This window comes from Elephas maximus, chromosome 25, assembly GCF_024166365.1.
Source record: "Elephas maximus indicus isolate mEleMax1 chromosome 25, mEleMax1 primary haplotype, whole genome shotgun sequence".
In the NCBI taxonomy this organism is placed as follows: Eukaryota; Metazoa; Chordata; class Mammalia; order Proboscidea; family Elephantidae; genus Elephas; species Elephas maximus.
This window is the reverse complement of record NC_064843.1, coordinates 38879905-38894671: the sequence shown is the minus strand read 5'-3', so window position 1 is coordinate 38894671 and position 14767 is coordinate 38879905. Positions and strand designations below refer to the sequence as shown.

The window sequence follows — 14767 nt, the reverse complement described above, 5'->3', positions numbered from 1 at the left end:
AGGTCTCCCTGCTGCCAAAGCCCATGGCCTTTCCACTATATGATGCTGCTTCTCTGAGAAACTCAAGGATCTTGAAGATAAGCCTGGCCTAGCCATCTTTGAACCAGAATGGAGTGTGAGTCATGGAACTCATAGACTCACACTCATGGGGCCCAAAGGACCTCCTATGTCATCTGGTTCTTCATATGATGCTAGGATCCTCCCCGCAGTCCAGCGATCACCTAGCCTTGCTGGACTGCCCCCACTGATGGGGAGGCTACTTCCTCCTCAGGAATCTCTGAATGACTCTCTGAACCCTGCACTTTATGCCTAATTCCACTTCTGGGGGCTTCTTGGTGATGTGCTCCCACCCCCTACTCTTATTAAATGCCCCTGCTTCCTTCCGCTGTGTGGTTCTGACACCCCTCCTTATAGAACCCACCCCAATCTATAATGTTCCCCTTAAACGCAAGGCCGAAGGTGAATAAAACATCCCTGCATCTATGTAAGGCAGGGCTGAGCTGGATGCCCCTTCTGCTCACAGCCATCCAGTGAGTAAACACTTTTTTAAGCCACTGACCACCAAAGCCTAGGTTTAATCCCTGATCCCTACCTCCCTGGGTGACCTTGAGCAAGTCTCTCCACCTTCTTATCTATAAAATGGTTGTCCTAGACAGGCCTACTTTTTTCAGGGTGTAGTGATGCTTGAGTGAGATAGTGTACATATATACACAGGGACTGGCATGTAGTAAACACTCAGCAAATAAGTTATGATTGCCATCCCCAAGGAAGCCCCCCATACCCTTAGCTGGACTGCTCTCTGTAAGTGGGAGCCAGGCCTGTCTTGTTCACTGCTATTCCCATGGTGCATGGTAAGCACATAAGAGGAAGCTAAAGGAACCTTCCAAGTCTTCCCTACACATGTAGCAGTTAAGCCTAATCTCCCTAAGCCAATTCTTGGGCAGCAACGTTCATGACCCCAAGACCAGGATCTGCAGTTTTTCTTAGGCAAAAAAAAAAAATATCTCATTGAACTAAGGAGCACAATCCCTAGAGTCAGACTGCCGGCTTATAAATTCTAACTCCACCACTTGTTGGCTTCGTGACCTTAGACAAGTTACTTAACCTCTGTGTGCCTCAGTTTCCTTAGCTGTAAAACGTAGTATCTATGTCATAAGTGAGATAATCTGTAGTAAGGCAGAGAGCACATAGTAAGTGTTAAATAAATGCTGGAGATATACAGACATTATCTATTCAAAGACAAAAATATAATATTTCTGCATATATATGGCATTTATGTCCATGTATACAAACCCACAAAAAAAAAAAAAAAAAGAATTCACTGCCATCAAGTCAATTCTGACTTATAGCAATTCTATAGGACAGGGTAGAGCCACCCCATAGGGTTTCCAAGGCTGTAACCTTTACAGAAGCAGACTGTCACGTCTTTCTCCTGAGGAGCAGCTGGTGGGTTCAAACCGCTGACCTTTCGGTTCGCAACCGAGCGCTTGACCACTGTGCCACCCGGGCTCCTTATACAAACACGTAGGTGTGTTAACTTTGGAACCCCTCTCCATGTTGTCATACAGAAATTTGATGCTTTGCTTTTGGCTTTTTGTCTGAGCTGTGGAGGATTTCCTGTCCACAGCTCCAGTCTATGATGCCCAGGCCTCAAAAGACCTTCTGCAAAGCCCTAAATCATAGTAATGGTATTCCGAGCATTTGTCCTGTGCCAGGTATGGGTTGGTGCTGACCTCTGGGGAAGAATCAGCCCTGCGCCAACCCCCAAAGTTGTCTACAGTCCAGTGTGGTGTGTGTCTAGGGATGAGTCTGCCCACAAGGCAATCCCGTGCCCACAGTGAGGCTGGAGGTGCCTAAGGGGAAGCACGCAGAGCACCAGAGCCAGAGGATGCTTATGCAATCAGGGGGGCTCCCTGGAGGAGGTGATCCCTGCCATGGGTGGGCATTCTCCAGGCAATGAGAGGCTAGGATGGGCAATCCAGGCAGAGGGCACATTCTGAAAAAAAGAGAGTTGGCATCCAGCTGAGCCACAGATGCCCCAGACGTGAGTGAGGCCCACAAGCGATGCTGGGACCATAAGCAGAGACCTCCTGAGTCAGGAAAAGCCTGGGAGGCTGAGGTTGGAGGTGGTGGGAACTGCAGGGGGACCTGCAAACTGCCAGAGGAGGGTCAGGGGTAGAGTGGTAGAACAGATGCTGGCCACTCTGCCCCCACCCCACGGAGTGAACTGGCTAGGGAGGATCCCCAGGAGGCCCAAAGGCAGGGCAGTGTGGGCAGTCAGCAGCTGGGGAATGGGAGCCAGGGTGGAGGGGTTCCCTTATTTTCAGATGCAGTAATGGGGCCTTCTGGAGCCAGGCTGGGGGCACGCAGAAGCCTATAGAGGAAGTGACCACCAGGGAGGGGTGGAGGGAGGCACAGACAGGACACAGGCACACAGAGACACTGTGCACATGCCTCCCAGCGGTGCCAGCCACCCAGACCCAACTACGCATGCAGCACACACAGACACACACGGGGGCGCACACAGATACGAATGCACACGTGCATGGGCCACAGGGCTACAGAGCACATAGACACACAAGTGCATAGCTGTACAAACAAGCACATACCAAACACCCAGACACGTGTGCAAGCGTGCCACACAGAAGTGAACACACACCTACATACACACATACACACAATCCAGGCACAAAAGTAGATTCCAGAGCACATGCTCAGACCATAGTATGTCTTTCAGCACAAACTCAATACAACCACAGACACACTCAGGCACAAGGACTCCTGTCCAAATACTCAAATACAGACACACAGACTCATACGTAGATCCACAAATGTGTGGGAAACACAGCTTGTGTGTCTAGCTCAGGGACCCCAAGAGACTCATGGGTTTGGGGTTCCTCAGGCCTTACCTATAACATGGCAAAATACATCTGAAATAGAGTCAAGTGGGGGTTTCCTGGTCAGTGAATTGGGTATCCTTCAGAAGTCACAAATTTCCATTCTGGCTCCCAGAAGGGAGGGGAGAGAGGCAGAGCATGAGCTGAGGACTTGGGAACAGTAGAGGGGCCAGTGCAGCTGGAGCGAACCCACAGGCTGGTCAGTTTTGTCCAGATCTTATTCCACTATCCCCAGTTGACCATGACTCTAAACCTCAGCCTGAGCCCTGAGCCTGGCCTTGAACTGACTTCAACTGAGCCTTCAAGAGGAAGCACTCAAATGGCCAAAAGGAGGAGCCGGGCCATATGAGTGAGTGGGCCAGTCTGCCTGTCACCACTCAGGGAGCCCCTGGCCAGGTGTGCTACTTTGCAGTGGTGGTTGTAACACCAGTCACCCAAGTCTAGGGTGGCATGCCAAAGGGCACAGTCAGGGCTTTTAGTCCCTGAGGCCGTGCACCTGCCTTTCCACAGACAGACAGAGCCCATGGGCGGAGGTGTGGGGACTGAGCCACACCATGTGCAGGCCCTCATGCCATCTGGATCCCATCGAGGGCATCTCTAAGTCCTGCGCTGGGTGAACCACAGTTTCCCAGAGCTGCCCTGGGCACAGCTGGCGCCCACTCACCTCTGCCCACGAGGAACTTCCTAACTGCTCCCAAACCAGCTTTCCACCTCGGCTGCTGGCTGCCAGTGCAGCCATCCCCTCCCACAAGCTCCCGCTGCTCTGTCCAACCAGGCTCAGCGGAAGCCGGTGCCAGCTGCATGCCAAGGGGTGAATAACAACACGCACTGAAATGTGTCAAGCACTCACCATGTGTGGGCAGTGCTCTGCATGCTTCGCACACTGAAGTCATCGAATCACAGTAACCACACGAGGTCATCACTGTTACTACTACTACCACCTTAGCAGGTAGAGAAACTGAAGCTCGGAGAAGTAAAGCAATCTGCCCGTGGTCACACAGCAAGTTAGTAGTTTGAATCCAGTCATTCGGACTCCAGAATTCATGACCTTAATTATCATATGGACCCAGGCCTGCCCACCACGGCCTCTCAGCCTGGCTCCCCCAGCTATCTGCAGATGTCAGCATGGCAGGGCTGGGGGCACCCAGTTCAACAGACCCATGTAGACTGGTGTGGTCAGGGAAGGCTTCCTGGAGGAGGTGGGCAGATGCGGGGAGGTGTGACGGGGCTGGTGAGGTGCCTTACAGGATGGTCAGCTGGGAGCAAAACGCACACAGGCTCCCATGTCAGGCCACTCTGGGCCAGAGTCTAGCTCTGACACTTTCATTCTGATACCTTAGGCAGATCCCTTTGGCTCTTGGGATCTCAGTTTCTTCATCTGTAAAGTTGAAATGATAAGGCGTAGGGAGGATTAACCAAGAATGAGTTAACCCATGCAAAGTGCTTAGAACAATGCCTGGCACACTCAAAAAATACCATTATCCTCATTATTGTCATTATCATGATCATTCCCACTCTTCTCCAAGACACAGAGAAACGAATAAAGGAGGTAAGGGGACCCAGCACACAGTAGGTGCTTTGTCTCTGGGAGGCACCTGGGGGGCAGGGAGGCCGATCTAGGAGGGGAAAGAGCCCAAGACCCTCAAAGAGCCACTGGTGCTGAGACCCAGCTTGGCAGAAAGCCTCCTGGTGAGGGCCTGTCCTCAACACCTGGGGACACAGCCCTAACCTGACTTGTCCCTCTCCCGTTGCCTCCTCTGGGCGGCCCCCAGGCTTTCCCTGAGCGGGTACAGTGGTTCAGCAGGGCTCCAGAGCAGCCTGGTCCTGCAGGGCACCAACTTCAGCACCTACGATGCGGACAACGACAACTGCCTCTGCAAGTGCGCCCAGTTGCTCTCTGGAGGTGGGTGAGAGTGGGTGGAGCCTTGCCCACCCACAGGCTCGCCTGGCTGGGCTCCTCCATCCCGTCCTAGACCCTTGTGCTCCCAGATGCTGTCTGGAGGTGGGTGCAGGCCAGAGCCTTGTCCACCCGAAAGCTCAGCTGGCCCACCTGTACCTGCCCCCACCAGGTCCTGGAGGATCCGAGTTCTCACCTTCCCCTAACACTAATACCACCAGTTTCCCTCAGGGGCCAGGCTCCAATGGCACCGAGAGTGGAGCCCCAGGGGGCACCCTAGGAAGCACAGTGCCTGATGGGCCCCACCCCTGGCCTAAGAATCCCTAACCTGCCATGGACCAGGATGGAGGAGACCTGGGCAGGGGAGGCAGAGGGGCAGCCCACTACCAACTCTGGCCCAGAAGGTGTGGAGGGGGGTTGGGAGCAGAAGTCAGAGAGTGGGGGATGGGGATGAGCAAGAGACAGAGAAAGACTGGGAAGGAGATAGGGGAGACCTCCTGAGACACACAGACAGGGATGAATGGAGACAGAAAGAGACACCAAGACTGACAGAGAGGAGGAGACAAAGAACTGCATGGGACAGAGGACGGGGGAGAGATGGAGAGAGCAAAGCAGACCAGAGGAAGACAGACAAACATGATGTGTGAGAGGGGGTGACAGAGACCCAAGACAGAGAGAGACAGGGCCATCAGAGAAAGATGGACACAGTGTGAGAGGGACACAGAGAGAGACAGGTACAAGCACAGAGACTATCAGAGAGAGAGATTAACTCAGTGTGTGAGAGACTCAGAGAGCGACAAAGACCATCAGGCCAGTGGGGAGAGTCCGGTAGAGACTGTGCTAGGGAGAGGGGGAAGCAGAAGGACAGGGAGGGAGGCAGGCGGGGACGCAAAGGGGTGGAGAGAAGGTGACAAGGGGCAGAGAGCCCTGGAGGGGCTAGCGGGAGCCCAGCGCTGCCCTTGGGCAGTCCCGGGCTGAGCAGAGGATCTGGGAGTTCCCCCACCCCAGCACCCACTCCCACTCCAGCCCTGTCCCCAGCCAGCTGGTTTCCCATAGGAGGCAACAGCCCTGATGAGTCCTTGTTCTCGGGGTGGAGGGGCTGCCTTCACCCCATTGGCTGGCCCCCCACTCCCCAAAACCTCTTTCCTCCTCCTCCCACCAGGGTGGTGGTTTGACGCCTGCGGCCTCTCCAATCTCAATGGCATCTACTACCCAGACCACAACCACATGCGCAAGCTCAACGGCATCCGCTGGCACTACTTCCAGGGTCCCAGCTACTCACTGCGAGCCACGCGCATGATGGTGCGGCCCTCAAGCATCTAGCGAGCAGCGCGCTGGAGGCTGGACAGCAGAAGAGGAGCAGAACTGGTGTCCACTGGGCCACTGGACCCAAACACGGGACACAGTACCAGGGTCTTGTCCTGGACACCCTGGGCCTCCTGAGCCAGCCCTCCTTGCCCAGAAGTCCAGAAGAGTCACTTGCCACCCATTCTCCTCAAGTTGTGAAATGATGGGGATTTGGGGGTGCCCACCTCTGCAGCACCCCTCATCCCTCCTGCCTCCCACCAGCATGAGGGTCACAACACTCTGAGTGAGCTCAGAACAGACTAAACTCAGTGCCTCGAATGGATGTGTGACTAATGGTGGAATTTCAGGCAGGTGGATATTGCAGACAGGAAGCTGCCCAGATGGAGGCCCAGATTCTGTCCCTGGGGTTAGTGGGGAGCCCATCTCCCGCTCCAAGTCTGCAGTGAGTTTTCCGAGCCTTGAGATGTCCTTGAACTTTCTTTTCAAGGCTGAAGAGGCTGCATTCATCCCCAGTGGGAATCAGGATCCCTCCCCCCAAATCCACACTTCCCCTTAAGTTCCAGCATCTGGAGCTCAGACCTGGTCTCAGGGGCTTCAAGAGATCCAAGAGGGCTTCCTCCAGCCCTGCCTGTTCTAGAGTGTTCCACAGGGGGTGACTAGGGCACTGCACTAAGGCTCCCCCTAAAAATACCTGTAGTCAAGTGAGAGAGGGAAACAGCACATTAAACCAAAGTGAACAGGCATTTTTAGCTGTGGGACTTCTCAGAGCCTTTAGTGGGGTCATGAGTATTGCAACTGTCCACAAAGGGGCTTAAGCGGGCAACTCTCCCCAAGCATACTTATCTGAAAATCTGGTCCTGGAGCATCTCTTGGGGCTGTGGATGCTCTTGGAAAAGCTGGTCCTCTCATGTCATAAGGAGGAGCCCCAGGGCACCATCCCCTACCCCCAGCTATGCTCACCCTTTCTGGCTACAGGGGCCACAGTGATAGCCTCTGAAAACAACTGGAAAGAACCTTTGTGTTAAAACAGACACACATCATCCCTGAGGCAAGGTCTAAGACTCAGTTTCCCTGTTTATGCTATGCGCCGATGTCCTCCAAGGCTCCTTCCACCCCAGGAAGTCAGATCTCTGCCCCTGGGCTGCCCTCAGAACTCCTTGTAACTCAGCTCACCCAGGCTCAGCCGGGGACTGTCCACCCTGCCTTGGGCAGGACAATGATCCCAGGGTCCAGATCCTTCCTGCCTCCAAGCTAGAACTTCTCGCCCCCTTCCCTGCCTCATCCAACAGCAAATGCTGTGTCTAGGGGTCCACAGACCCTGTGTGTGGGAGACCAGGGCTCCTCAGAACTTCTTTCAGAAGCCCTAGTCAGAGAGGAGCCACCGCCACTCTACCACCCACCTCCCACCACCATGTCACCCTCCTCAGCCCTGATGGGCCACCACAGTCCTGTCATCATTAGCCAGCACTCAGGCCTAGCCTCTGTCTTCAGAAGGTCTCCTGGATGAGACTGGGTCAATGGAGAGGAGACACCTTCATCCCACCCACTGTGCCTTAACTTCTGAGTCCAACTCTCAGTCAATCCCCTGAGTAAACCTGCGGACTTTGAGGAAAACAGTACTTTCCACCCTCATGACTCAAAGGGTGTGGTGGCTACAGGTGGCATTTCAGGCAGGACAGGGAACGTGTTTAGGGGCAGGCTGCTGCCCAGAAAGCTCAAATCACCTTGCACAGCATTTGCCCAGGAGACCTTTAGTCAGTGTCTGCTCCGTGCAGCGCAGTGCCACGGGCAGGGCTTCAGAGTCAGACAAGCCTGCTCCAGCTCTGGGACGGAGGCCAGGGGCTCGGCCTCCACGGTTGCGTCAATTGTCAAAGCCTCAATTGTCTCATCTGTAAAATGGAGACGATAATGGTCCCTCCTCGCTGGGCTATGGCAAGGAGGAAATGAGATGAGGTATAGAAACTTCTTAACAGAGCCTGACCTGAAGCAGGTGCCTAATAAACATTAGCTCCCAGAGAGGTGGCTGGGTGAGGAGCAACGCCCCCAGCACATGCTGCCCCTACTCCTGACCTAGGGGAGGGAAATGCATTTTATTTTTGTATCTGCAGTATTTCTTTTTGTACTGCAGGGTTGTAGGCTGGAGAGAAGAAGGTGAAGCTGTGAGCCCAGGGACAGAACTCCTCTGGGTGGGGTGACGGCCCAAACCTCATTTGCTCTTCCTGAACCCAGTTTCCTAGAGAGGCCAAGAAGCTGATTTGGGTTCCCCTCAGACACCTCTTTTTAAATATTCATGCTTCCTTCTTACCTTCCTTCCTCCTCCATGCCAGGACCTCAGGTGCAAGTGACAGAAACCCTGTCCTAGGAATGGATTGACTCACATAACCAGGAAGCCTAGGGATGGATTCAGGTGCGGTTAGATCCAGAGGCTCAAATGCTGTCCGTCTCCTCATCTTGGCCCTGCCAGCCACTGTGTCAACTTTGTTCTCAGTCAGGCTCTCTTCTGACCAGATGGCTCCAGCCATCCCGGCTCATGTCCTCCTCCCAGCTCAGCACCCCTAAGATGTAGCTCCCTGACCCAATGGTTCCAGCAAAGGCAGGATTCTCACCAGCCAGGACTGGCCCCATGTCCATCCATGAACTTATCACTGTGATTCTGACTGACCAGACCTGTGTCACGCGTTTGTGCCTGGAACCAGGGAGTGGGGCCAGTCTCACCCAAATCATGTGGACTGGCGGTAGGGAAACTGAGGCACTGTCTTCAGGAGATGGGGATGCTGGGCAGGCAAGAATGTATCATCTTTCCATCTGTCTGGCTCCCATCTCCTCCTCTCCATCCCTGCCCCTTTCCCAGCTTTCCTACCCCCAAAGCCTGGCCCCAGACTCCACTCACCTCCGGGTTACCCCAGACTATCAAGGGCAGAGCTGTGCTCTGTCCTGTCTGGAGATGCAAGACCCTGGTTCTCAGTCTCTGCCCCCCTCGAGCAGAGCCCTGGCCCTCTCTGGGCCTCGGTTTTCCCATCCGTGCAGTAAGGAGGAAGCACCTGCTGACCTCTAAAAGCCCTTCTGACAGTGATGCTGACTCTCAATGGCACAGCCAAGACCAGCCACAGAGCTCTAGGCAGCAGCAGTGCCCTGGGAGGGGCGGGGGGGCAGGGCTGGTGTGGCCTTGGGCCCAGGCTGTGTCCCCTGGGGACCACGGTTCTCAGGAACTGGCTTCTGGGATGCCTGTACCTGCAGGTTCCTGGGCAGAATCTCGTACCTCTCCCCGCATCAGACTAGCCTGCCCGCCACCTTCATGGTGATAAAGCTGGGGCTCAAAGAGAGAAGGGGTCTGATCCAAGGTGGCACAGGCATTGCCAGCCCCAGGACTCAAGGGTCGGATCCAAGGTGGCAGAGGCATCGCCAACCCCAGGACTCTCACATTTATGAGCTGCCTCCTTCGTCCAGAGCTCTCTGGGGGCATCTCGACCCCTGCCACAGAATTTCTGGACTGGTGCCCCTCCATCCGTATCCAGGGCTGAAGGAGCTTTCTGGTTTCCGAAGATCCGTTTGTCCTTCCCACTGGAGCCAGATGGGCAGAACACATTGTTCCCAAGACCTCTGCAGAGTAGCAAAATGTTCCCAGCAAAGGCAGTTTCCACACCAGGGGAGGGAGCTCATGTGTGTACCCCAGAGACAGGCGGCCGGGGGCAAGGTAGAAGGCAGGCCCGAAAAGGAGAAGTGGTCAGCATCAGGATAGCTGGCAGATCTGACCCCTTTTCCCAGGTTTTTCTCCCCTTCATTGCCTGTGTAGGCCTTCATCTCTCCAGTTAAAGGTGCTTCAGAAAGCTAACTGCATTACCGTGACAACTTCAGCATCTCTGATGGAGCAGCCTTTCAGAGAGTGAGATCTGGAGTCTGGTTTTCTTGCCTCAGATTAACGTGAGACCGTGTAGCTCAGGTTCTGCTGCATCCTAGAGCAGGGAGGTCTAATGGCCTTCAGCATCTGACCCATTCCTGCTCTACCCTGTGGGACCGCTCCAAGCCTCTCTTTCCTCATCTGCAAAATGGGAATACTGGGCCCTGGTTCACAGGGAAGCCACAAGGGTTCAGTGTGCTGGTGGACATCCAGGCCTCCCACATAATAGTGCTTATTCATTCACTCAGGCATTCATTCATTCACTTAGCAAGTGTGTATTGAGGTCCTGGCTGGGCCAAGGCCTGGCTGGTAATGCGGACAGAGCAGTGAACAAGGCACACACACGCCCACAGCCCTGTACTCACAGAGCTTAACAGGCTAGAGGGCGAGAGTGGCAAAAACCAAATTAACAAATTAATCTAAATATTGCAAATAAAACAAATAGGAGGTAGCAATAAGAATTACAGAGGGTCCAACTTAGGCAAAGTGATCAAAGAAATCTTCTCTGAAGAAGTGATGTTAAATTAAGGCCTAAAAGCCAAGAGAGAGTGCAAAGGCCCTGGGGTGGCCATGAGGTTGGTTTATCTGAGGATCTACAAGGAGCCAGTGGGACTGGAGCCCAGTGAGCAAAGGTGACAGTGGTGAGAAATACACCTGCCTACCAGTCTCTGAGCACCTGTGTCAGAGAACAATGCCCCACCCCAATGCCAGCCAAGGACTGGGAAAGGGACAGAGTGGGGGTCACCTCTGTTCGAAAGTCATCCAGATCCTGTTATTGTATCAGTCTGGGTCAAGGGCTTGTTGTGTCCACTGCCCTGAGTGGGTGTCATTGAAGGAGTCAGAAAGAGGAAGAGAAAGTAGGGTCTCTGCCCTGGGACCAAAAGGGGAGTTAGGAGTGTCTCCTACATGGGGGCCAGCCTGGGGGGCTTGAGTGGGAATAACAGGCATTGACTGGGTGCCTCCTCTGTGCTAGCTTTACATGCACCGTCTCACTGAATCTAAGTAGGTTCTATTACCCTTTTTACAGCTATCCAAACTGAAGCTCAGAGAGGTGAAATGCCCTGCCTAAGGTCACACAGTGAGTTGGGGTACAGGCTAAGCTGCTGTAACGAAAAGACTCCCAAACTCAGTGGGTTAAATGAGACAGATGTTTATTTCTCTCCCATGCAAGGCTGGAGCTAGCAGATCATGGGTGGTGGGCAGTTCTGCCATCCTTGACCAGAGCTTCCCTCTCTGTGGACAGAGCAGCTACACCTAAATGTGTCCTTTCCAGCTAGCAGGAAGGGAACTGACTGCCCTGAGAACACCAATATTTTGTAACCAGCCCAGCCCCTCAGCCCCTTCCCTCTCACCCAGTCCCATCTCTTGCCTGAAGGACCCAGCAGCCTCCTGACAGAATTTTCTTTGGATTATCTGTGGAAGCCCCATCATGACCGTATGGGATAGATACTATCAATATTCTTCCCTTTTACAGGTGGGGAAATTGAGCCCCAGAGAAGTGAAGTCACTTGGCCAAAGTCACACAGCAAAGGATTGCAAAGGTGGCTTTGAATCTAAGCCATCTGCCTCAGAGTGTATTTTAATCTTGATCTTATGCTCCCTCATGACCAAAGTTAAGGAAAATAAAAACATACAGAGATAGACACTTGTTGAGTTCAAGCTGGCCAATTGCTTGAAGCTCACACTTGAAAACGAAGGCCCACTGTCCCCATGGGACCTTCCTGGGGGTGAAATGGGGCCCTGTGGGCAAGGGACAGGGCCTTATTTCCAGCCCTGCCCCCAGGCACTCCTTTCTCCCAAACCTGACTCTCCTGCGCTGGTTCCAGGTCACTCGCCCACAGGGCCTGCCACCCCCAACTCTTCTGAGTAGGACTTAACTTTCTTCCCATTGACCTCCTTGACCTCCCACACTGGGCCCTGGGCAGGGGTGGGCAAGAAAAGGCCACACTTGATTCTAATCTGGGGAGCAAGGAAGGGCTACGGGAGCCCAGAAGCCCTTCTGGCTGGCTAAGGCCCCTTTCTTCAGCTTCCCCAACCCCTGCACATTCAGGTGTCCAGGGCAGGGATGTCAGCACCACAGTGGCCAAGCCGGGCTATGTCCACAAATCACAGGGGAACTGGACCAACTCCTTCCCTCCTCTTCCATAAAATGGGAGTGAGCAGCCCAGGCCGGCTTGCTTCGCAGGGTTGCTGAGACTCAAATAAGATCGTCTCTTCCCTCAAAAATTGATTGAGTACCTACCACGTGCCAGAGCTGTGCTAGGAGCTGGGGATACCATCAGGAGCAAGGCAGAACTGACACCTGCTCTAAGGTGTTCACTGTCTGGGGTGGGTGGGAGGAGACAGAAGTTAAATAACAAAGAGCACAATGAATATGAGAAGGGGTCTAGAAGGTGCTATTGGAGCCAGGGCACTGACTTAGCTGGGAAAGGTGAAGAGGAAAGGAGGGTTTCAGGCAGAGGAACCAGCACATGCAAAGGCCCAGGGGCTGGCCCAAGGGGAAGCTTCCAAGAGTTCAGGAAGAGGAAGACACCAGAGCCCCGCAGGGACTAGTACAGGCAGCGCCTTGGGCACCAGACAAAGGAGAGGGCACAGCAGATGTGGCCTAAACAGCCAGCACAGCAGCCCAGATCCTGCAGTCTTTCCCATCCTCCCAACTGGCCTGTGAGCTGTGTGACCTTGGGAAGGTTACTTCCCCTCTCAGTTTTCCCTCCCAATGAAATAGGGACGGTGATACCTATTATGCCGAGGGTTTATGAAGCTTTAGAGAAAATCTATCACCTGCTTGTGAAAGGTCTGTACCAGACCCCTGTCCATAAATGGTGGTCACTCTTATTCTCAATACAGCCTGTGGCATTCCTGGATTTTCCCATTATTTCCTGTTGCCTGGTCATTTGTCACTGCTGAAACTTGGTAGTAAACAAGTGAGCAAATCTTAAACTGAGAGAAGCCCATCGATGTCTTTATTATTTTCCTCTGATTTGGGAAAAGACTAGAGGATCCTACAGGAACCTAGCTGGAGAACCACTCGACCAAAAGAAACATAAAGGAGTGTCTAACAAACATGGCATCCATGCAACAGGTCCTGGTTTCTGAATGTGCCAGAAGCCAAAGAATATAGAACATATTCACCTGTAACTGGAAACTTCAAAAGGAATATGGATAGTGGGAAATGCATACAATGGAAGGGAGTATTCATTAGGAGGGGTGCTAGGGCAGCTTTTGGGGTGCTAGGAATGTTCGTTGCTTGACTTGAGTAAGGGTTACACACATTTAGTTTGTGATAATTCATCAAGCTGTACCTTTCCTTGGGCGCTTTACGTGTGTTAGAGCCCCTGGGTGGCATAAAGAGTTAAGCCCTGGGCTTCCAACTGAAAGGTTGGTGGTTCACCAGAGGTTCCTTGGAAGAAAGGTCTGGCTATTTACTTTTGAAAGATCAGCAGAGTTCTAGACTTACACACATGGAGTCGGAGTCAAATCGACGGCAACTGGTTTGGTTTCTTTGGTTCTCTATGTATATTATTATAAAATAATATATTATTATTATAAAAAGTTCTTAAAAGGTAACCAAAAGTGATCAAGATAATAATGTAGAGGGTAGTTTATAAATATACAAATATAATGTGAACACAAAGAAAGGTCTTTGGGAGGAATCTGGCAATTGCCAAAAACTTTAAAGTAGAGGGTCAGTGAAAAAGAGGAAGACCCTCAATGAGATGGATTGACACAGTGGTTGCAACAACGGGCTCAAACATGGCAATGATTGTGAGCGTGGGGCAGGACTGGGCAGTGTTTCATTCTGTTGTACACAGGGTCGCTATGAGTCAGAACCTACTGGAGGGCACCTAACAACACTACATATGCCTTTACCTTTGGCCCAGTGATCTTCCACACAATATATATGCAAGGTCGCTCATCGCAGTGTCATTTGTATTATAAAACACAACACAAAGCTGTAATAATTAACCCAGTATGGCACAGGTATGAGGGTGAACAAATGACCACAAATAATCCACATGATACGTATGTATGATTTTTGTTGGTATCGCCTAACCTTGAGGAAGAAAACAACCGTTAATCAGAATTGCCAGCATTTGGGGAAAGATATACAGAGAGACACAGTTGGGGAGAAGGGAAGGGATTTTCAGGGAGAAGGAGGTGCTATCAGAGGGACCCGTCTTTGGACTGACCCCTCTAGGCTACTCGCCCCAGGACCTCTGAGTGTGGAGAAGGATGGTGGGAATGGAGGGTTGGCTGCCCAAGAACATCCACTCCCCACAGGCAGCCTAGCCCAAGGACTGTGGTCTCAGATGCTCTTTAGTCAGTAGGCTCACTAAGGGAAGGGTTCACCATAGCAACTGTCTCCTTTTTTTTCCCCCTGCCACTCCCCCTTGCACACTAGGCCCAGGTCTCACAAGAAGCCTCAGGCCAGCAGCTGGGGCCATGCTTGCCCTTAAACCCCTCCTTCACCTGATGCCTTCCCACCTCTGATGCACCTTCCATCTCTGCCTGGCCCCTCCCCCTCCCCCAGTCCAGTCTTTCAGCCCCCAGGGCCCAGGAGATGTGGGGATGCTATTCATCCAAGTGGTTCCTGCCATCAGGCAGAAGGTCCACAGTGGACAAGTACTTACGGTTCACTTTTGTACACATGTGCTTTACACTCACCCACACACAGTTTTTAAATTCTTACGGAAACCTCATTAACACCTCCCCCCAGTACACCCTGAGATACCAGTCTGAGAAACACTAAATTAGAGCAAAGAGCCT

General features: G+C 52.8%; 1 protein-coding gene across 1 annotated transcript in view; it reads left to right on the top strand.

Moving 5' to 3' along the window:
* The window catches only part of ANGPT4 (angiopoietin 4), a 56242-nt gene extending 47440 nt beyond the window's left edge, over nt 1-8802 (top strand). Inside the window, exons 8-9 of the mRNA XM_049869447.1 lie at nt 4670-4800; nt 5957-8802. Coding sequence (XP_049725404.1) covers nt 4670-4800; nt 5957-6117 — 292 coding nt within the window. The 3' untranslated portion in view covers nt 6118-8802. The remainder of the gene's footprint in view (nt 1-4669; nt 4801-5956) is intronic.
* The last annotated feature ends 5965 nt before the right edge of the window (nt 8803-14767 follow it).